General features: G+C 34.3%; 1 protein-coding gene across 1 annotated transcript in view; it reads left to right on the top strand.

Moving 5' to 3' along the window:
* The window catches only part of Rat1 (5'-3' exoribonuclease 2 Rat1), a 37,250-nt gene extending 13,608 nt beyond the window's left edge, over positions 1-23,642 (top strand). Inside the window, exons 16-17 of the mRNA XM_011062769.2 lie at positions 20,706-20,938; positions 21,625-23,642. Coding sequence (XP_011061071.1) covers positions 20,706-20,938; positions 21,625-21,708 — 317 coding nt within the window. The 3' untranslated portion in view covers positions 21,709-23,642. The remainder of the gene's footprint in view (positions 1-20,705; positions 20,939-21,624) is intronic.
* Positions 23,643-24,993: the final 1,351 nt, after the last annotated feature.

Genomic DNA, 24,993 nt, shown 5'->3' with positions numbered 1-24,993 from the left:
GTTTTTGAAAAAAGAAATCAACTAATCAAATGTAGCCTAAGATATAAAGTACAAAATTTTTCGATATTTAAATTTCTATTATAAACCATTTCAATTGAAAATAATGTGAATCTATTAAAAAGTTATAAAAATAATCAAGGATTGAAGTAACAATAAAAGTAACAGTTGAATTCGTTACAAATAGAAAAAAAGTAATGAAACGTAATTACAAGTAACACGTGTTACTGTTCAACTATTTAATGTTCGACATATAGGAATCAAAATTGAAATGTTGAAAATTTCCTACGTTGCAAATAGATCTATTTTAAACGAAAAAATGTCGAGAATTTCTTTTTCGCTTTTCTTGTCACGAATGGCAGTCGAATTTATATTTTTGCTAACTGGTAACGAGTTCCCTTTTTTGCATCAACAAGATTTCGCAATACGATTCGAGGATGCGTGAAGAATAGAAGGGTGAGTGAGCGACTCAGGGCGTCGAGAGGGATCTGCCCTCTTGTGAAGACTTCACCCGGTAGACAGTCTCACTAATTACGCCGCGCCTCATTAGCGTGGAAGCACTGCTGTCATCTTAAGGATACGTGTGACTACTTCTATTCTGCTCTGTCAAAGATGACATTTTTTTGCTTAAAAGTACGCGAAGGTCACAATGATGGGCAGCAAAAGAGCATGTCTCAAAATGCGCATGAAAATGTCTCGAAAAAGTAATTAAGTATTGCCAAATTTGGGCGTTAAAAATTGATACTTTATTACTCTTTATTACGCGCAATTCTGCACGTAAATGAGAGGAGAATAATATAATTTGTATGTGCAATATATCTATTAAATTGGAAACACGACTAGTTTTCGCTTTAAGCAAAATGTGAAATAGCTTTTTGAAAATCTCAAGTACAATTTATTTGGAGTTAAATATCTATTTCTGAAATCGCAATCGTAGAAAACTATGGTTAGTTTTTAGTGAATAATAAATTATAATTCACTATTTCTTATTTTTTTATCCTGGACTATTTAATTGAGATAATAATTAACTTTGCTGTGTATAATAAGGGATGTCGAATGTTGTTTGAATCTAACAGACTACTCCAATCGATCTTTGGCGGGTTGCTTTGATTATCAATTCCTCGCCTGACCGAACTTCGCGTCCGGCAGAAAAGACCCCCCGATCTACCCCTCCATTTGGTTCCCCTGACACGTCCAATTCTCGATAAGCATGAAATTCTATTAGAGCGTTCCGATATCGGCACACGATTTCGATTTGTGTGTCGTGAAGGGTCAGTTCCCAGCGGCTAATTGAAAATTAAAGTCTTTTATAGTTTTGCCTTCTAATCACAAAGAACTCCTTTTCGAACGTTCATTTAAAACAATCCTAGTAAAGATTTTGAAATGGTACGCAGAAAGAATAATTTTGTTAAAATATCTAAAAATTTTAAATATCTTAAAACTATTTATGGATTTTAAGATGTTTATCAGCATCAGATAATTAAAATCTTTCTGAGATGCTTATAAACATATCAATATTAAATTGTGTTTGTCAATTTGTGATATTACTATTCTACTTCTGTTAGAATTGCGCTTTCAAGATAGATAATTAAATTGAACGCTCAGTTTGCATAATTGAATGTGTAGTATATAAATTCACACTGAATTATTTAAGCATTAAAGATCCTTTATTTCCTATTTATTGTCTAAAAATTTAGCTACATACAAATCTGAAAATAATTTTATTAAACTGTTGAAATAATTTATGCAAGACGCTCAAACTGGTTGCTAGAATGTCAAATCGAGATTAAAATTTTTTGCAATATTGTTGTATATATTTGAAAACAGTAAATTCTAAATAATTATTTTCAGATCTGTATCTTAAATTCTTTAGCAAAATCGTTCTTGCAGTTCTTGATTTGACATTAACTTAAAATTTTGAAATATACGTGTTGATTTTTGCACTGATGAATTTTTTGAGTGACATGTGCAAAAATTAATCTATTGCTACATATGTCGAAATAATGTCACGTGATACGTATCTCGCTTTCGTAATTTAATTTAGCTTCAACGAGGCAAAAAGCTTTATGTCGTTCAGAAACGTCAAAATTCATTCGAGAAAATTCACTCAATCCTGCCAGATCCGTCGTGTCGTGGCGTGCAGTTCCTCGTCACGTTGACTTCATTGGTTTTGCTTACATGACGTCGTCTCGAATTACATCTCCGTGACTTGACTCGAAGAAACGAATGTCTCTGATAATTGGCTGTTTACCATAATTTATCTGAAAGGAAAGGCCGCAGGTTGTAGTTTCATGGGGGACCGAGATTGCGTTTCGTTCAGCGTTCAGGTTTATGTGAATGGACCTTTTCTCGCTTCTTCGCGCGTAATACCGCATAAAGGTAAATGGTCCGTATATCCGAGAGACTATGAAAGGACAATCCCACTTCTAGAAGCGGTACACCTGTTCCGCACCCTAATTTCCTTCTTTTTATTCTCACGCGACCCTCGCTTCTTCGTGATATCCCAAGGCTTCGGGAACAGAATGGATGTTGTGATACTATAATCACTACATGTAAGAACAAATTGAATCCGACAACAGTATTAATCGCCTTCTGTCTTATGTTCGTTTCTACCAAGTATTTAATTCGGTTCAATTTACTCTTCATCTTCTTCTAGTTCTAAGGGGATTAAAAGTTCTAAAGATTAAAGTTAATCCACGTTGATAGAACGGGCATTAATCTATTATTTATGTTTAACACTATGACTGCCATGTCACCCAAATCTGAATGTAATATTTTTATCGTTTTTCTTTTCTTGAAATTATTATTGATATAAGTTATTGAAATGTATAGTATCGAAAAAGTGAATACAAAATTTCTACTTACATCTCTAAAAATGTTATCAAGCGATAATTTGTCTCCACGTAAGAAGTGTTCAATCTAATTTTTAACGCTCTCTTGTGACTGACAGTGTTAGATTTTGTTTACAAAAATTTCTTAAGTTCTATGTATTGACAAGTGAGTTGGCAGAGAGTTCGTTGATCCTTAGGAAATCATCACCGTCTTTTGACCCGCCCCTGTAGCATCCCCTTTTTCCTTCGTGTTGTGCTCTTTCCTTTTTTGCTTTCATTCCAATTAACCTTGAAGCCACGAAGCGGCTAGGTACAACTCGCCACGGGATATATGAGGGAGAACCACCGTATAAAGGGAGCAGTCGAATGAGATTAATTCAAAAATGTCGACGAGCTCTCGCGCCCCACGATACGCGCACTCGTTTCCACGATAAAAACTCTACAGGGTACTAACCAAACGAGAGGACACTAGCTCGATATCAAACAGGAAATTTCATTTTAAGTAACAAAAAGTTCCAGTATAAACGTTGATATGTCTGGAAATTCTCCTTCAGGGATCGTCGTTAAAAGACTTCAAATTTTGGAAGGTCAAATTACCTGTTAAACTTTTTAAATTTTATTTTATTTTTCATAAAAAGATTTATATATTATTGAACATCTAATCGCCAATTTTTCGAATATTAGACGCACATCCTTCGTTAAAAGAATTATGATTTTTTTTTTAAACGTGGCGTAGCATTCCCATTTTATTTTATTGCGTTCTTCTTTTTTCTCGCGGGCGGAATCTCGGCTCTGTGAACGTTCTTTTTCATTTGCAGTTTAGTACGATTTTCTCGCGCTCGGTTGCCTCGAGAACCCGCTCCGTGATTCGGACACGTTTGAAATATCGAGGAACCGCAGTAGTGCTCGAAATCCAACGTTAGTATCCTCGTGGAACGTAAAGAAAAGGTGAGTCGATCCCAGTAGGGTGCGGTTTTCCACCTCATTTCCGCGCGAAGTGAGGGAACGAGGATTGTGGATAAGAATTCGGGACTTCTTTCCCTTTTTCTTCCGCCCTCTCCTCTTCAGTTTTCACCACTCTCTCAATCTCCTCTATTGTGCCCTCCCATAGCAAACGGTGGATCATCCGGCGAATCGGATTTTTGTAGGCGCCGCTACAGTGAGCGATTTTTTATATATAGACTGTCTGAACAATACCATTGCTCTCAGTGGCTTTAAAATCCATTTCTCGCAATAGAAATGTACGTAAGGTGAGTCAAAAGTCGTGCGCCGTAATAAAAAAGAATTTATTTTTAATGATTGCGTTGAGAACAAATTTTGGATTTGTAACTATGATTACATAATGTTTCCATGATTATTACTGCTATGATATTAGTAATAATAATTATACAGTTCTATTTACTTTACAACAAATATATATAGTTGGCAATCCTCGAAAATGATTATAATTATAGTTAATAGTTATTATTGTCATAAAAGTGGTTGCAATTACTATAATTTATAGTCATTTTTTTTAGTCAATTACAAATATGGTTATACAAATAAGGGAGCTTTTCAAAAAATATATCAATATAAAAGTTGTTCTCTATTTTTGTTAAATATTTAGTGGAAAATAAAGATAGAGTCTCTTGTATTGATATGTGTCTCTTGCTGGAAAGCTCCTTTTATTTGTATTTAAAATAACTACGAGATGCTTTTTTTACACGGAAAGAACAATTTTGCTGAAGTATTTAAAAACGTAACTAGACACACACACACACAGATCTGTAAATAATTTTGTTAGATCAAAATAATTATGTAGCTTAAGTTGGTTACTAGAATCTTAAAAATAATTTTTTATAGCTCATCATGCTTGAGTACATAATTATTTTGATAGTCCAACAAAATTGTCAGATCTGTATCTAGATAAATTTTTAGATACTTCAATAAAATTGTTCTTTTCATGCATCTATTTTCTAATGATATTATTTCTGTAAGAGTACTGGTCTCTTTCGCTATCGGAAGCGTAAAATACCATATAAATACACACTTGAAAAAAATTTGGGGTCTATGATACCGTTCGGAATCTCGCAAATCGTATCAGGTTTCTCGAAGTCCATGGCTAGGTGAAGATCTCTTCAGTTCGGTTCTCCGTTCGAACTTGGGTCGCTTCGACTTGTTGACCTATCGTCCCATTCCAGAAGGATCCAGTTTCGTATCTTCAAGAACTTGACTAACGATCGTGTGTGATGGGCCGCATTTTATTGGCCGAATGCGGAATCTTCGAAAGCGGATCCTCTTTCCTTTTATCTACGTTTCTGACGTTTCTAGCATTTTTATGGTGGACCATTTTCATACAGACACCAAGTATTAAAGACTCAAACGTTGTCAGTCTTCTTTTAAAAATTATCACGAAAAGAGAAATAAATGACTTTTTTTTTAAATGTAAAACGAATGTTTCGCGTGATGAAGCCAAGACCAGACGCACCTACCTTGTCAACTACTTTAGGCTTTTCAGAGAGCTCTTGATTTCGCAATCCGTATCAAAGTCTTGCGGGGTATGAAACGAGGGTGGAAGAGAAAGGAAGAAGAAACGAGCCACGCCTAAGTCCGTTAGAGTAAAGGAAAAAGGACGTCCCCTGATGTCGGTACCCCCTCGTGGTGTAGCGCTTGTAGGAGACGACGATTCCCTTTGCGAGGAATAAGTCCTGATGGGACAGAGTGGGGCATATTTACAACCCGGAAAAAGAATCGAGGAAGAGGAAGAAAGAGGGAACGGGGAGCCATAGAAAGGGCACGAAAAAGAGGGCGATGGGAGTGAAGCATCCTCGACAATTCTAGGATACTCCTTGCCGGTATCCTGGGGTCCTTGCTGCACAAGGACCATTCTCTTCCTCTTCCTCTTCTTCAACATACTCGTTCCTATACCTACGTCTTGTCTTGTTGTCTCTCTTCTTTTCTTCATCTCTCCTTGTCACTTCTATTACTTTCCTCTCTTTTTATCGTATGTCTCGTCGTTCATCTCTTTTTCGTTAAGTTTCGATATACCTTTCCTTGTTCCTTTCTCCATCGGTTTTCTCTTTTGTCGAACAGCCACCTTTGCGACGCTTTTCTTGCTCTTCGGGATCTTCCGCACTGCGACTCTTCAGTCTCGTTCCGTCCGCGTGCCCTTCTCGTTTACTTTACCAAGTGATCATGTATAGGATCAGATATCACCTAATCGCGGTCCTCGGGATAGAGAAGTCTCTTGTAGTAACTGTACCCAATACGGTCTACTTCAGGTGCGAGAACTTTCACCTTTTTTAAAATGAAGTTATTTGCTTGACTATTCTTCGAAACGTTTGCTTGACGCTATCGAGAATTTAACATGAGAAGAGTTTACTTTGGAGAGAGAGAGAGAGAGAGAGAGAGAGAGAGAGAGAGAGAGAGAGAGAGAGAGAATGGAGTGAAAGCAAATGGATAAAAGGGAAAAGAAAAATAGGAAAATATATAACGAAAAAAAAAATGAATCGAAATTTACAATTTTAATCAGAATTTTGTGCATTCCATTACCAGTGCTACATCAATGATGAAGAGTGCGTCCGGCACTGAATGTTTCAAGTGGTATCACGTAGGTAGAGTGTGACATCAGTGGGAAAAATCCATATTTTCGAGGCATTCGATGCGAAAATGATGATCAAAATAAGTCATAAAGTTCTTTTTGCTAAAATCCCTTTACTAAAAGACTATATTATTTTTTTATTCCGTGAATCAAAAATTTCGATTTAATCTAGAAGTTTATGTTTGCACATAATTTCCCTTTATCTCAAATGAGCTTAATTATCCACCTTAAAATTAATCAATTCCTTTATTAATTATTTTTTTTGTTGTATTAGGTGTTGGAATTAATTCGTAGCGTTTTTAATGAAAGAATGTTATTTATTTCACATGAGCATTAAAAAATACATTAATGAAAGTACTTCCCATCACTTGTAAAACGCTACGAATTAATTCCAACACCTAATACATTCCTCAAATGGATTCTAGCTTTTAAATACCACACTACTGCTATTAGGACAATACACTGGAAACGGGCATAACTAATTCAGCATAACAATTCGATTGTTTATAACTTTCATGAAAAATGAATGTACTGTAAAAAATTTTTTTCAATCGAAACGCCAGATATTGAGGAACATAATGATACTAAACAAATGTATATCTTTATTAATAAAAAGTTATAAGCGTTGGAAGAAACATTGGAAAAGCATTGGAAAAAGAAAGCCGGATATGCCATACCGAAAAGGCGTTTAAGGGCTAGTATACGTAAAAGCGTAAGAGTGCATTGCATTTTTTCCCTGGGCGCCATTACGTTAAAAACCGATACAATGACAGCGAGATTTGAACAGCGCAATCGGCTTGATCTGAAGAGCGGGCAAGTAGCTAACTATGGGAAATATATTTCTCTCTTCTTTTCCCCTCTGCTGTTTTCGTATTCCCCGGATTTTTCCGATATTCGCTTTGCTCTGTCATAAACAACGAAAATATTGGCTCCGTGGTAATAAATGCGTGAAACATAAATTGGGCGCTGCCATCTCTAGCAATTTTGCGTATAAATGTTACGCAGAAATTTAGGCAGAGTATCGGGCGAAATTATCGAAAAATTAATTTATGTATTTGATATTTTACAGAATATATTATTATAAAATATCTCGTAAAATATTTTCTCTTTTCAGTTTGATATTTAATCATTCTCAATGAATTCTTATATTGAATGAATCAATATGTCTTTGCTAAATGTTATTTAACGTTAACGTTTAGGTGACAAAAAATAAACTTTGCAAACTTTGAAAGTTATTGCAAATCTTTTAAAGTAATCTTGTTTCTAGTTTAGTTTATATAGTTTTAGTTTAGTTTAGAATTTCAGTTTATTTTATTTTAGTCTGATTCTCTGCTGACCTGAATTTTACGAGACTTCCTTTGTTTTATAAAATAATATTATTCCGTAGTATTCCGAATAGTCAATGCTGATCCTATTCTAATTCGAACTATCGGGACGCTGTTATGATTAGACTTCAAATTTAGGAGAGGAAGTTATGTGCTATAAATATTATTAGGTGTTGGAATTAATTCGTAGCGTTTTTTAATGAAAGAATGTTATTTATTTCACATGAGCATTAAAAAATACATTAATGAAAGTACTTCCCATCACTTGTAAAACGCTACGAATTAATTCCAACACCTAATATATATATTTCAAGAGAGAGAGAGAGAGAACTATATCAGTTATATATATAATTTTAAATAAAAAGACACGCAAAAAAGAACGGTTTAAAAAATTTAGCTAGATACAAATCTGAAAATAATTATATTGAATCAACAATTGGATCAATCAATTGGAGAACGCTTAAGCTGATGCCATTTTAAAATTTTTTGCAAGACTCATTATAGTTTGAATTTTCTACATAATTACGAAACGATTCAACAAAATTATTTTTAGATCTAGTTAAATTTTTAGCTATTTCAGCAAAATCTTTCATCAACTAATAAATTTTATGTTTAGATTAATTTAGTTTAATAAACGTTTATATTTAGCGTGATTTCTGAAAATAATTTTGTTGAACTATCAAAATAATTATACAGGACACTGAAATTGGCTGTTACTTAGAATATCAAAATTTTTGGCAGCATTGTTCAGTATACTTAAATTTCCTACATAATTATTTTAATAGTCCAACAAAATTATTTTCAAGTTTAGCTAAACTTCTAGATATTTTAGCAAAATCGTCCTTTCCATGAAATAATAAATTTTATGATTAGATTGATTTAGAAGATTAACACAAACATTCATATTTATAATGATAAACATTCCGTGCGTTGTCGCTCGAACGTTAGATCTCATAACTTCGTCTATTAATTTATACAGGCTTACAGTTAAAAATTATTCGTACGGCACCAAACGTGAACGTATCATATCATCAACGGGAGATAAATTATAACGCCGGTAAAGGCGCCAGATAAGGCGCCATCGTTGATTGGATCACCGCGAGGAATCGATATCCTTCCTCTTCTTCCTCCTCTTCCCACTTCCGCTTGGCGGTCCTCTCCGTCTCTCTCTTACTTCCGCGCACCTACGTACAGTTTACCTTCGAACACGTCCCTCTTCTCTCCTCCCTTCTCTCCTGGGCCATGGGTGCCGTGGGTGCCGTAGCTGCCTCCAATTTCTCCGTGACGGTCTCATGGAGGATTCTCGAGTGCCCTCTCATCGCCCTCCGGGCCATCCAACCGAGCTCTGTCCGGCAGTCTCCATGCCAACACCCGCTCGATAAATTTATTGGTCGCCTCTGACACGACTGCCACCGAGTTGTGTCTCTTTCGCGTTCACCAGCGAGCGTTCGCAGCTTGGCGTGTCTGGCCAAAGATATACGAAAGATATGCGAATCAAGTCGTCTTTCGATATATTCGCGTGGAAAAGAATCAACTGCGAAAGAAAATTAGAAACAACGTGTGTTGTCGCGCGAAATAAAAATTATTAACTTATTTCCTGACAGTTGTTTCTTCTTTCTGCACGTAAATAAATCACCTTCATTCGTAACAATTGATTCCGAATAAATATGAATGATCGTACTCGATCAGATTCAAACATCTCGGATATTAAAAGAGAGTTTGCCAACCATGAGGTCGAAAAATCCGACTTCCCCTGTAAAATGGTAAATAAATTAGGAGCACGATCGCAAGAGTCAACACGTTACTCACGCATCTCCTGGTCGTCCTTTCTCCTGATGCTCCCCCATAAATGTGCGTCGGTTACGAGGGTGTATGGGTGTACGCATATATAGATATCTGTCCTCGTACACGCATAATATGTTCCGAGGTTGCGTACGCAGCACGAGAGTGGATGCAAGAACCGCAGAATTTGGGGAACGTCGCAGAAGCGACGAGTGCGACTATTTTCGGATGTTATTTACCATGTTTTTCTCATTGAAAACTAGTGCATTCGTAACAAATCCGTTGTACTTCGGAAGAATGTTTCATTGCAAATATTAATCATGTTAAAATATTAAATCGTTTTAAATTATAAATATTAATTATAAATATCGTGCAATTTTAATAATTATTCATTATGCGAATATTACGATATTTTTATGTATTTCTACTGAGAAAAATGTCTGATTGAATTAATTGAATTCTGATTGAAAATGGAATCAAAATTTTCTAGTCTGTTAGAATTCTAGTTGAGATAACCAGAATTCTGATTGATACAATCAGAATCTTCTGGTTCGTCCATCTCAGACATTTTTCTCAGTGTCTGTATGAACAGATTTTGCTGAAGAAAAAAATTTAGCTAGATACAGATCTGGAAATAAACTTGTTACCTTCGATCGTTACATAATTATTTATATGGTCCGACAAAATTACTTACAAATTTGCATTTATAGCTAAATTTTAAAATTTGCAAAACTATTCTTTCCTTGCATAATCGGTAGATATTTTTAAATATTTCAGAATTCTTTATTTTTTATTAATTCCTTAAAATTTTACGAAATTACTAAGATCGTACATAATCAATAGCTCTCGAAATAAAAAAACAGATCAGTTAAGAAGTACACTTTCATGTTGCGCGTGCGAACTGATTACTGAATTCGAAACGGAGATAGGACGATTTAAGTAACGAGAAGTAGAAAAGCTGACGGAACAAAGTTGGAAGAGAGGAGTCGTGTGAATCGACGATTGTGAGAACTTCGAGTAGGAGTAAGAATACTCGCAGAGAGACGGAACGGAAAGCATCGAGGACGGTAAAAAAGAAGAGAGGAAGTGATAAGGAGGAATTAGTTGGAGAGAAGTAAAACGGAAAGGAACAGTGGAAAAGAAATAGGAAGAGAGCACGGACGATCAAGTTACCAACACACTCTCGATACGTTTATTAACGCACGTCGCGCGCGAACGAGGATTCGCTGGAGCAGCTTCGGGATCAGCTGTGTGCGGCAGGCAGCCAAGCAGAGGGTCAAGTGTTCCTCCTTCTCTGATCTTCCCTCTTTTTGTCTCGCTTCTCTGCTTGTGCTCGGTCCTGTCCTGCCTCCGCACTTCTCCGCGTTTGCCATCTCCGAATGCTTTGCGTCGCGACGGTCGAAGGTAAAAACCGTTCGAGATAGAAATGCTTGCGCCTACAAAACCGCATCGCGTCGCTAAGAATCGAAACTCGGAAATCGTCGAAAATTCTGTACCTTTAATAATACTATATAGACATAATGCTATGTAGATATACACGTTAAGTATGTGCTTCTTACGCTCAATGTGAGTTATAATTTTTAGACATGTACACACGGAAAGAATGTTTTTGTTGAAGTATCTAAACATTTAGGTACAGATTCGAAAATAATTTTGTTGGATTATATCAAAATAATTATCAAAATAATTAGAACGTTTAAGAATCGATATAATGCTGCAAAAAGTTTTAACGTTCTAGCAAGCTTCATGAGTTTATGCATTCTATATTGAAAAAAATGGTTAAATGAAAAATTTTGGTTAAAAATGGACAAGTCAGAATTTTCTGGTTAAATCTATTATAATCCTAATTGAGATAATCATCCATTGAAAGAAAAGATTGGCTGCTGCTGCAAATTAGATGATAAAATATGGCATAGCATTTTTAATTGGCTGCAACAGCCAATTTTTGTCTTAGCCTATCCGCAATGTCAGTATAAGATTTCGATAGACTAACGCAACCAAAAATTGGCTGCTGCTATCAATTAAAAATGCTATGCCATATTTTACCATCTAAATTTGCTGCAGCAGCCAATCTTTTCTTTCAGTGCAGAATTCTGATTGATATGATCTTCTGGTTCATCCATTTTCAACCAAAAATTTTTCTCAGTACTTATACTTCATGGTGTGCATCTTATAAATGATTTTTTAAAATAATATATTAAAAATTAGATAAATTATTTTAATATATTATATTTATTTGACAGCAAACTCGGGTAAAATAATTATAATTTTTTAAAACCATATAAATGCTGAATGATTTTTTTTTACACGCTGTATAAAAGACAGCATTTGAAGAAAAAATGTCGTACTGATAATTTACCGCATATTTTAATATCTACATTTCAAATACAGGGTGTCCAAAAAAATCACTTAACATTTATATGGTTTTAAAAAATTATGACTATTTTACTCAAATTTGCTGTCAAATAAATATAATCTATTAAAATAACTTATCTGATTTCAATATATTTATCGATGATATTATGCAATGCACGCTTATAAGATATACGCACATTAATTGAATTACACAATTGAATAGTAGAAGTTTTCGAAGTAAACAAATTATTTGGGATTTAGAGCCATTTTATCCAAATAGATAAAAATTTTGTATTCAGTTCCAGTCGCAAAGGACATGATAATTACGCGTATTTCCGCTTTAACGGACGCCTACAGTAAAGCGGTCGTTAAATGTAGATAGAATCGGTCACACAGAAACGAATGGGAACGAGTGGCTTCTCCGTCCGTCTCTTTCCGTGCCATCGCGGGACTCGTCCAGTCATCGATATCGAAACGCCAATTGGAAAGCTCTGCTGAATACTCACGAGCCGGTTGGAAATCGGAGCTTTTCCGCACTCGAGTTTCGGTTTCGCTGATTCCCAAAGCTCATCGAGGCGTAGATTGAATTGTTTCGACAAACGGCCGAACATTTAGCAGATACGGTTTTGAAATTGTTACCGTCGGATTGTCGTCTATCGAAATAAACATGCGCCTATGGGATGCTTTGGTCAACGTAATTTCAATATCGCCCATCACGATTTCGTTTTAAAATTAACACGTGGTTGTCGCAGCGAAGAGATCGATACATGTACAGTCAAAAAATAAACGAGAAGAATACAATAATATCTTGCACAATATAGCCTCCATTTGTTTTTGTGAATTTTTATGAAATATGAATTTTTTTCATATAGGAAATCGGAATAGCATAAAGTCATGGGGTACCATGGATTTTATTTCTTGTTTGGGGTAATCCAAAGTGTTTAGGTTAATATAATTAATATTATACAATTGTCTTATCTTGTTGCTCTTTTATTATGTTTCGTATCTAAGATGATAGTGATTCGACTTAGAATGCACGTGCATTAATGATTTTTGTGATGCAAAAGTAATTTTTTTACCATTTAGAAATACTTTAATATTGTCTTTGTAGTAAAAGATACACGTATTAAAGGTCAGGTATAAGTTTTTGCATCTTTCCTCATCTTACTACACTATAAATAATTATCTGTCACTTATTTTTATATTTTACCGTTTTTCATATTAAGAGTGTTCGGGGTCACACATTAAATACTTATGAGAAAACAAGGCAAATTAATATATACGCTAGAATGGCAGTTTACAAGCGTAAACAATTAATTTTATTTTACCTTCATAAGTTTTGTATTCTATCTATTCACTGATCAATAGGTTTATTTATGGATTTTTTATTTTATTAATTTTATATACTTATTAGTTGTAATTTTGTTTTATTATATTCAATTACTATGTTAAGACTGTGTAAGTTAGTTGAAATTATAAATAACAAAATATTAAAATTGTTATAAAAATAAATATTTTTCAATAAAACTATTTTTTAATTAATTTTTTTTTTATATATAGAATGTCAATTTGTGGAGAGTGCTTCATATTTATGATTATGAAAACTGTTCCACCTCTCTCTCTTTTTAATAAATTTTCTATTAAATTTAATATATAAAGCTTAATTCGCAAAAAGTTCTTTACTTCTAATTACTTGTAATGTGGAGATCACGGGTTTGCGATTTTCTCGTTTAAGAAAAAAATCTTTTTAAATTTGTCGCAACATAAATGTGAATGAAATAAATTTCATATATTTATTCTGTTTTATTAATATATTAATAAATTAAATAAATATCTGAAAGAGGGAACACGCGTTAGATTCTTTCCTCAAACGAATAAAAAATATCGAAATGAGGAGAAGAGAAGAAGATAGGAAATAAAGAGTAAGCGAAAAGAGGAATCTCGCGAATCGTTGGAAGTAAATGCCGTCTTGGTTCTCATGCCGTCTCGTCTCATTTCGTTTCATTCCGTTTCGTTTCGTCGACCGGCTCGTCGAGGCGCTAGAAGAGCCGCCTTCGAGGGCCTCCATTACCGCCGACTCGCAACTGGAGGAAGACGGAAGTGGGGATGGAAGAAATAAGAAAGTGGAGAACTTGGAGTCGCAGTCGCTTCGTTTCTTCTCTGCAGCGCAAACTCCTGCACGAATACTTGTTCGAAAAAACGGGGAGAAAATGCGGAAGAAGGAAACGAAGCTGAATACAAAGGTTTTATAGATGACGATGAAGAGACGAAGTCAAAGACAAAGTCGAAAACGACGTAATGATGGTATACTTAAGTAGATAAAGACGAAGACGATGGCGAAGATGATGCACGGAAAGAACGGTTTGATTGAAGTATCTAAAAATTTAGCTAGATGAAAATCTAAAAATAATTTTATTGGACCATCAAAATAATTATGTAGGATGCTCAAACTGCTAGTGGTTGTTAGACATTGAGAAAAAAAATGATTGCAATTATCATAATTTAACTATAATTTATAGTCAGTTTTTGGGACAATATATTATAATTATATATATATATATAATAATATTTTATAATTATTTTAACTATGGAAATATATCAGCTATTAATAATAATCACACACATTGCTTGAAAATTTGTGGTCTTTTCTTAATATATTTTTTAGCTATTATTACCACATAAATAGTAAGTAAATTTAAGAAAATAGTTATATTCACTATAATTACAATTACATTTATCGAATAAAAATGTTTATTCTATTTACCATTTATATCTTGATATTTTACTATATTAATATTCGAAATTATCGTAATTTATAGTACAATTTTTTTATATTTGTATGTGAAAGAACTATCATATATTATTATTATTAAGATTATAACAGTATAATAACCGTAAAAATAGAGTTCTTAGCCATACAATTATAGTTGCAAATACTTTGCTCTCATTGTCAGTAGAATATCAAAACTCTTTGCAACCTTGCTCATATTTGAGCAAGGTCTTACATCATTATTTTGACAGTCCAATGAAATTATTTTCAAATATTTGTATCTATAACTAAACCGTTACTCCAGCAAAATCATTCTTTCCACGAAGACGAAAACAAAGTTAAAGATAAAAATGAAGACAGAAGTGAAGATGAAGAAGAGGAACGAACTGAAATATTATAATGAAAAAAGAAGATGGCTCGAACAGAGAGACGCGTGGGGATGATGCGTCAAGAAGCGCGACGGAAAAAATTCTGTATGCTGACTAACTGGCTTCATAGAGGAAAAGCCTTTTTATATTTTACGCACACGCATCGTAAGCATGCGGTGGCCTCAAAGGCGCGCCTTCATCCACGGGTTTCATCGATCCTCCCCCTTCCTCTTCGTCTTCTCCCGCTCTGTGCTCTGCAAGAGTGGTGGGCGGAACAAAGCCACCGGAAATCGCCCGAGTGGTACTTTGGCCTGGTGGTGGCGCCATCTTGTACCATTGGGTGCTGAGTTTTATGGGGGAGAACGTGTACGCATTGTTCTTGCAACCAGGTAGTTCGTACATGCGGGCTCTCTCCCCTTGTCCCGCTTCCATCACCCCTTTTACTTTCTTCTTAGCGTTGCACGTAAGCTTTGCCGTTCGGATTCTGAATACGAAGGTTTGAAATTCACAAATTAATAAGTAATACATACCATAAGCCTATAAGCAACGTAATCAGCGCGATTACAGCGTCTTCAGTGATGAATTGATAATTTTGAGCGAGATGTGATTTAAGGAGATATGATCGATATTTCAAAATAATAAAAGATAAAAAAATTGGAGATTATTCTAGATTGCATTTAAAAACAGGTAATACAAAAAACGATGGTATGTCATCTGGACCCAAAATTATTTCAGAGTAAGAAATAATATTTATTTTATCTGTGCTCTAATAGAAATAATAGAAATACATGGAAATGTATTATAAAGTAATGTATACAAAAATCTCAATTTTTTATATAAGTACTTTAACCATTCAAGATGATTTATGTAAAGTTACATTGCGATGCAGAGATTAATTGTCCTCACGTAAATAAACAAAATATTTATCGAACTTTGTAACTAATTGATGAATCGCAATGAAATTTTGCATAAGCTATTTTGAATATTTAAGTACTTATGTAAATACATTTAATTTTTATTATTGTTTAAATTTTAATTTATAACAAAAATGATAATAAATAATAAAATAAATAAATTATAAAAATATATTTTTCAATAAAGATTTTATATATATATATATATATATAATATAATATAAACACCTTTCACATAAATATGGTTCGTTTAAAATATAAACATTAATATATATGAGAGAACTGATTGCATCGATTGATCTCATGTTCATTATACGCGTTAAAATGTTTCTATCGAACTTTGTACTCTGGATAATTTCTTTTTTTATAAATTAGACGTATTTGAAGCTGAACTCGATAAATTCGATTAAACGAGAAAGTAAAAATCTATTGAACAAATATAACTGGATAATTCTTTATTTTCTTGTTCCGTTGAATAAAGTCGAGTAAAGTGGCTAAAAATTCGCGGCTAAAAATTACGATTTGTGATACGATGGAAAATTGAAATAGGTACTCCATTCAACTTGTCCACGTCTCTGATTGATAAGAGATGCTCCGTACATGCTTCTGCATAAAAGGAGGACAAGATGGAGAGAAAGAAGGGAACGTTTATGTAGCCTATGCCTTTTACTTACACGTGTTGTACAATATTTACCTACACCCACCATAAGCATATAAGATCGGGAGAGAACTGCTTTCATAGGAATTATATGTACGTAAAGGAAAGGTTGGCGATTTCTAAAAAAAGAACGGAGGTCAAGGTTTAGCCATCCAGCTGATGGTGAAAATCTCGATTCATGATGCACAGACAAATTAATGTCGAAGACTAATTCACGTAGCAATAAATTAATTACTATTCTGAAAATTGTTTAAACATATAGTTAAAACAATTTTATCTAGTATTAATAGATTTTAATATCTTTTTTATACTTTTCAAAGTAATTAATTCACAATTAATCAGTTTGTATCACATTGATTCATATTTGCTTGCTAAAACGCTAAGAACACTCTGCCTTTTAAATATATCTATGCGCTTTAATTTAATTAGTTATTTGTTTATTGATATCAAATTAATGTCAAATTTTCGGTATATTACTGGTTTTATTTACTTTGAATATGACTAGAGAAATATTTTTAAAATAATGTTGTGCATATAATATGACAAACCATTCCGAAAAATCTGGCATATTGTAATTTTTTGTAATTATCTAAGTCACTTGAAATTTTTACTTTACGTATCAAAACATAATTTCTTTTTCGATCTCATCGAAAAATCGTGAGATAAAAATACGTCTTTATTTATACAAAAGATAAAAACTCGTAAACGTGAAGTAGAAACCAAAAAGTACACGTTAAGGCTAAATAAAACGATACGTAAAGACAAGTTCATCATTGAAGAATCGAGAGATAAGGGGCGGACTCGTGAACATTATTTATAAGTTCGATATGGACAAAAGATGCAGCCAAGAGAGAAACACGTAGCTATATATTGTGGCAGGTCGAACGTGGTGGATGGGAAAGTGTAATTTCAGTTTGAAACAGGAACGGGAGAGGCCGACCCACATCGAGGTTTTGAGTGTTTGTACTGCTGACGCGGCAATCCAATCCAATCCAATACCCATAGCGAGGAACCCACTATAGCGCGTATACGTACATATAAACGAATCGTCTTTCTTTCTCGGGTCTTGATACTTTTCCGTCTGGCTTCCAATACAATTTCGGCTCCAGCTCGAAATTGGTGGAAGTTCCGTCTGGCAACTGGACGCAACGCCATTTTCTCCATTTCTAATGATTCTCGAATCACTCGACTGTTATATAAACCGATGATCTATTTTGAACAAACATCGATTTTATTGTCTCCGAATATTCACTAATTATGTTTACTTGGCACATAGAAAAATAATCTCCCCCCAATTTCGATCGAACCACAAAATATTCTGCCATGTATCACGTAATTATATTTATTTGGTCGAAGGAAATTCTTTATATACGCTTACACCACACTTATTTTACTTTTTATTCTTTACGTTTTTTATAAATTCTTTAAAGAATCATTTCGTTGCAGTATCTAAAAATTTAGATAAAAGAAGGATTTAAAATCTGAAAATAATTTTGTCGGACCATCAAAATAATTATATAGAAAACTCCAGCATGATCAGAATGAACCGGCAGAATATTTTGACATTCTAGTAATCAGCTTGAGCCTCCTACATAATTATTTTGATAGTCTAAAATTATTGTTAGATCTATATCTATCTGATTTTTAGATACTTCAGAAAAGCTTATAAATTTCCACGTAATTTTAAGTCTCTTATATATTATATGTATATTTTAAAAACACAAAAAAGAACGATTTCGGTAAAGATTCGGATAACAAACAAAATAATTTTGTTAGACCATCAAAATAATTATGTAACAAAAACTGGTTGCTAAAATGTCAAAATTTTTTGCAGCGTTGCTTATGCTTGAAAATTCTACATAATTATGGTAGTCTAACGAATCATTTTCAGAGCTGTATCTTATTAAATTTTTCGATACTTCAGTAAATAATTTTTTCCGCGAAGAGAACAATATATATTTTCAATAATTATTTCTAAAACATAATTTCTAAAAATCAGAAAAGAATCTCTTTAAAAATAAAATTGTTCTTAAACTATTGTATACCTTGCGACGTTGATCTTTTTATACTTGAACATTTTTGTTATGTTACTGTACTAATATTGCAGAATAATTTTTGGATCTAAATTCGTTTATTAATTCCTTAGGCTATTCTCTGGTTAAATAATTTTAGCGTTCACGAATGATTAATGCGATGGATTTCGACGAATGTATCGCATACCGAAGATCTAATTAACTACCTATCTGAGTACACATAGTTCGAGTTCGGTTCGCGATAGGGTTGAAACGAATCAAGCAACACGCGAGCTGGCCGTAACGGTGCATTATTATCATAAACGCAACAATAACGAGGGATGATCCGACATGTAAACTGTTAAACCCTCCTTCCTTTCCCCTATCAGAGGCTGTGGGTGAGGATTATCGTTGGGGGTCGAAATCGTTGGGCGCGGGCCGTCTGGAACCTACGGGGGATGTTATTGTTGCCACGAAAGAATGAGAGGAAACGTCGGGATGGAAGAGAAAGGGTAATGTACTCTCCCTTTCTCTCTCTCTCTCTCTCTCTCTCTCTCTCTCTCTCTCACGCATATACAGATACGATAGGAGTCTATAACTGTATGGTATTCAAAAGCGAGATCGCCCCTTCAGTCTTCGATGATATCGACGGTGTTTGCCGACTCCTATTACGAGCTCGACTGCACCAAACTATACGATTATCGTGCGTCAGTGATAGCCTTTGTATGCACGGCCGCTGAATCCCGGGGGTTAAAGAGTTACGCCACTTCGCGCGAATGCTGCTGGCGTCGAAGTATGTAGTACAATGACGAAGTACTGAGCAGAAATCACCGGACAATACAGAGCGTTCCTCGCCAAGCGCCACTTCCTTCAAACCGCGAGATCTCTCTGGTCAGTCTTCGCATCGATTCTCTCACGGAAACACCGAGAGGGATCATTTATCGCAATCTTCCAACTTTGCACGCTGCGTATATTTATTGCCGGAGAAAAAGACGTAGTGAGACAATTATAAAGGCTCAGCACGTATTTTTTTCACGTAGTAACTGTAAAATTTTCAATTATACATATATATATATGTTTTAATTCTATACAATATTTCTATACATTACTATACATCTATACATTCTATACAATAATTCTATACATATACAACATTAATTCCATACAGATATAGTATGGTTGTCCATCCATTAAAGTTGCCATCATTTGTGTTTTTCTCCGAGTATACATGTTCTTACATAATCAAGTATAATAACTTAAAGTTCTGTCAAAGTAACGCTTTACTTAAATGTTAATTAACTGAAGAATATACGCGCCGCGTGTGCGCGCAATCAATTCAATTAAAATTCACTTCCATCCATGGCGACACATCAAACAAACGCGATGCTTTCTCTTATTCCGGATTCCCCCTGAACACAATCATAAAGCAATGATAATCTGGCAATTCGAACGCTATGAATATTCAAAGGTGGGAAGTCGCGGATCGGTAGCGACGTACTGTTTTGTCCTTTTGTCAGTGCAATCATTATATCTCGCTACCAATTTTTCTATCGACTTCCGAGAGAGAAGACCGCGAGGGAATCTGACGTTTCTCGACAACGGCAATATTGAAAACTGTTCAAACTGGAAACGGTAGGTATTGACGACACCGAGAGCGATGTGTACACCGTGCATCTCGCTCTCCTTCCCCGTCCAAGTGCGCTTTCGAAAATCCCTTATTAACGATGGGTCTGGTAGCGCTATTATGACGTTTCACGGCGCGGCCGAGTGCTTATCGAGTGACGTTACCGAATCCTACGCACGCTGCATATTATTTGGGAACTAGGGACACGCGCCGGCACGCTCCCATTCATCTAGCCAGCTTTATTGCGCCCGCCTGTTTCCCTTTCCCGTCCCTCTCGCATGCCTCTATGTTAATTATTGAGAATAACTACGCGTTCTTAGTGCAACTAATTCATGAAAATATTTATTGAGAGATTAAATCCTAAGCCGGATATACTTTTTGGGCCTTTATTGCCGCTCGATTATTTCTATGTGCGCAAATATAGGTATACGGACTTTCCCTTTGCATATCTAATGTATATTAAATATTCCCGCGTGCATTTGCTTCCAGGTTATCGGAATGAATACCAGTCCGGATACAACAGCGGTTACAACAGCGCCAGTTCGAGTCATGTGCGTAGAACGTGGACATCAGGACCAAGTTATGGCATGCGTCAGTCGAATTATCCATCTTCGGATTATCAGTATCATCGTCATAATTACGATAATCGTCAGCAATCCTCGCGGAACAATTACCAGAATACACAGCACCAGAATGCTCAGCACGGCTACAATCAACGAGGGGTATGTTTCTTCATTTTTTTTGGTTTGTCTTACATTCGTATCTTCCATGTAATATGAACTGAACGGCGTATATGAAAAGAATTACTTTTGCTAAAGTGTAAAAATTTGGCTAGATACAGATCTGAAAATAATTTTGTTGAACCATCAAAACAATTAAGACAGTCAAACCTGATGAGAAATTTTGCGTCAAAAATTTTGACATTATTGATATTATTGTTACCAGATTGATCGACATATATCATTATTTTGGTAATCCAAAATTATTTTCAGATCTGTATTTAGATTTTTCAGATATTTCGACAAGAAAACTTTTAGATTCGGCAAAATTGTTCTTTCTGTAATAAGAATTCTTGGAGGCCACGTAATACTTGCTAAATTAAGTAAAGAATATAATAATCTAATCAATGTTGAGATAGCATAATTGAAATTAAGAGTTAAGCGTGATAAAACTGGGAAAAGAGAAAAATCGAAGTTAAAGTTGTTTCTTCTAAAATTGTGTTTTAATATTTTTGCTTTTAACTAGTAATATATTGCCAATGTGACTTCGAAATAAAAAGGTAGCTGAAGCAAGGATTTTTCGTTTTTTTTTCTAAACGATATTGTGGAATAAAGAGAAAACTATTTAACAAAGTACCATTAAAATAAGACGGTAGCTTTAGCTAGAGATTGCTTATCTCATGTTATAGAATTACTCATCAACTCGAGGAGGAGGTGGAGGAAGTGGGGGAGGTGGAGGAGGCCACCGAGATGCATGGCGACGATCGATGTAGATGTTACAGTAAGAGGTCGACTAATTTTGTCGTACATAATAGTTAAGAACGATTTCTATAAGAAATCACCGCACATAATAATTGTCTAGTTAATATTTAACGATCATTGTCAAAGTACGCGTTCTAAAGGAATGCGTTAATTCGAATGCAATGAGGCAGGCCGGAGTACTCGGAGAATTTTCAGTGCAATAAATACGCGATTATCGGCATTGCTCGAGCACTGCGTTTTTTGGAGTACTGCAAATCCCGAATGCTGCAACGGATGTCTTTTCTAACGCGATGTGTGTTGTCTCGGAGATAACGTTAAACGTATTTCTACTTGTAATTTTTTGGAGGACGTGTACATGAAATATCAGTGTTTACAATTATAAATGTACATGCAGAATGCACGAAATAGTCATGGAACTTTTTTATTATATTTAATTATAAATATGTTTATCTGACAAATTTCGAATAAAGTTTCTGTGACCATAATCTTCGATTTATAAAATCATCATGGCAATGGAATAACAATTTTGTTAAAGTACGACTCAAATTCAATAGAAAAGAAAACAGTTCAACAGAATTTCAATAGAAAAGAAAATTTTGATATCCATTTATGCTTTTCCTGTTAAATTTTTACTCTGAAACATTCCAATTTATCGGAAAATTCGTAACAGAGAGGAAACGCGCAAAACCTGACATAGCGTGTATGTATTTGCTGCACTTGTCGGAAACAATTCATGACGTGAAAATTCATACCATGGATTAAATTTATGTCATATAAAAAAAGCGTAAAAAAAAATTTACAAACGATCAGTCTGATACTTTCAAGAACGACAGATTAAATTGTATAAAAAAAAAATACATTTAATCTCATTCTTTTTTTTCGTGAATTTTTTTATTACTTAAGTTACATATTGTTTCCTTATTACTATGATTTTTTTAATAATTTATTAAACGGTGCATAATAATTGAACATCACATGATAATGATATTGTACATCCTTCCGATACACAGACGCTTAATTACTTTTGCTTTCGTGTTTATAGACGTATCGGCGGAAGTCTGTCATAAAATTAATTTCAATGTTGATGTTTTTCATCGCTTATATTCGATCAGGTTGCACGTTTATAATCAGTTGTATATAGAATGTACGGTTTTACTGAAGTATATAAAAATTAGGTCAATTAGGTCAGATCTGAAAATACTTGATTATTATGTAGGATGCTCAAGTTGATTGCTAGAACATCAAAACTTTTAATTTAAATAACATTATCATCGTGCTTGAGCATTTTACATAACTATTTTTTTATCCAACACCTAAAATTATAAGTTACACGAAATTCCTTTATTTTGTAAAGCATCCTCTTGAAATCATATATAAATGGAAAATCCTCTAACATTAACACGGAACTGATGAATGATATTGTAGAATATTTTTTTGAGTGAACATATTAGGTGTTGGAATTAATTCGTAGCGTTTTTTAATGAAAGAATGTTATTTATTTCACATGAGCATTAAAAAATACATTAATGAAAGTACTTCCCATCTCTTGTAAAACGCTACGAATTAATTCCAACACCTAATAATTATTTTCAAATCTATATCTATAGCCTAATTTTTTATACTTCTGCAAAACAGTTCTTTCTTTACTATAATAGTTATAATCGATAGGATTTCTGTATTTCATTATATTTGAACGATTAGAACGGGTACGTTGACGAACATATAATTTGTGTATTGTATATTAATGGCTAACGCATTAAAATATTGGTTGAGTTAGGAATATAAACGTCGCGTCACATTGGATTTTGCATGTGAAACTGCGGTATGCAGCAATACGTGCTAAATGCAGTGCCGGTGTATAGCGATAGATCAATGTATCACTAAATGACCGAACAGGCATTTGGAATTTCTCACTCTGTATTGAAATACACGATATTTCTTTAAATGAAGGCTACTGAATGACTGAATTATACTTATCCATAAATTCTTATATTTTCCTGTCATTCCTCGAACGAGTCGGTAAGCTCTGATATTAATCCCCAATAAATGTTTGAGATTTTTTTAAACATTAGGATATAATTAACATCGATCTTATATAAAGTAAGAAAATAAAAATAAATAAAAATTTCACGTAACTTAAATAATTATCGATATTAATTTTTTTCTAAAGAAAAAGTTAAATGCAGATAATTTAATAGAATTAAATTAAGAATACATTGTGTGCATTATTTAGAATAAAAAAAACCTATTGTCCTTTTTTATTATTGGACATCTTATTGACTTTTTAGCGAAGCTATTTTCGATTAATTAGGAATTTATGGACCGAGATAGATTTTTATTCGGACTACAAATTATCGCGTACGTTGTAAGGACGAAAACACGTCTTCCCACACACGGCAATCGACGTTATCGGTTCCGTTATTGTCCCTTTGATGAAATAAATCTCTATCTGCACCGAGATCTACCCTAGGCTAGTAGTTGCGGTCGCTTATCAGATACGTCGCTCTCTTCTTTTCCATTGTCCGAAACTCTCTCAACCCAGCAAGGTTTGTCAAATAGTCGTCGTAATGTACTTGTTCATACGTGCATGGTTGTTGCGCGAAATCCGATTCGAAAGGAGACTGATAGAGCTTCAAGAAATTTTATAAAATTTTTATTTTTTTCTTATAATATGTAATATTTTCTTTGCAATATTCACATACAGGATTGTGCCACAATTTGTAAAAATGCATGGAGCTGAAATTAAAATTGCCCGCAAAAATGTTGGAAGTCTGAAGCGCCGATCCCGATTGCGAACTATGTATTAGTTGGCAACTTTATAATTATAGTTATTATTACTAGAAAAATGATTGCAATTAATAATTTATAATTATTTTTTAGATCAACTATAATTATATATATATATATATATATATATATATAAAATCTATAATTATAGTCACAAATGCTAAAAATTTTTCTCTCAGTGAAGGAACTTAGTGGAAAAAATAACTGGAGGCGATCTGTTGGGCGGTTAAATCGCGGAATAGAAGGCAGTGAGGACTCTTGGATGCATATGGAAAAGAAGGTCCAGGTGCTCCCTCACCTCGCACGATCGCGTATGACCGCACATCGAAGTTCTCTTCTACCTTTTGTCTTTTTCCTTTTCTGTCTCTCTCTCTCTCTCTCTCTCTCATTCTCTCTGCTTTTTTTCCTCCTCTCCGTGTTCCCGTCTCATTTCATATACGCACTCGCGAGGAACACGTACGAGGAACGTACGTACGCGCGCTTTGCCGACTAACGTAAAAACGCGCGCA

The sequence above is a fragment of the Acromyrmex echinatior genome, chromosome 7 (assembly GCF_024713525.1).
Source record: "Acromyrmex echinatior isolate Ae372 chromosome 7, ASM2471352v2, whole genome shotgun sequence".
NCBI lineage: Eukaryota > Metazoa > Arthropoda > Insecta > Hymenoptera > Formicidae > Acromyrmex > Acromyrmex echinatior.
Note: the sequence above shows the minus strand (reverse complement) of the source record. Positions and strands in the feature narration are given on the sequence as shown.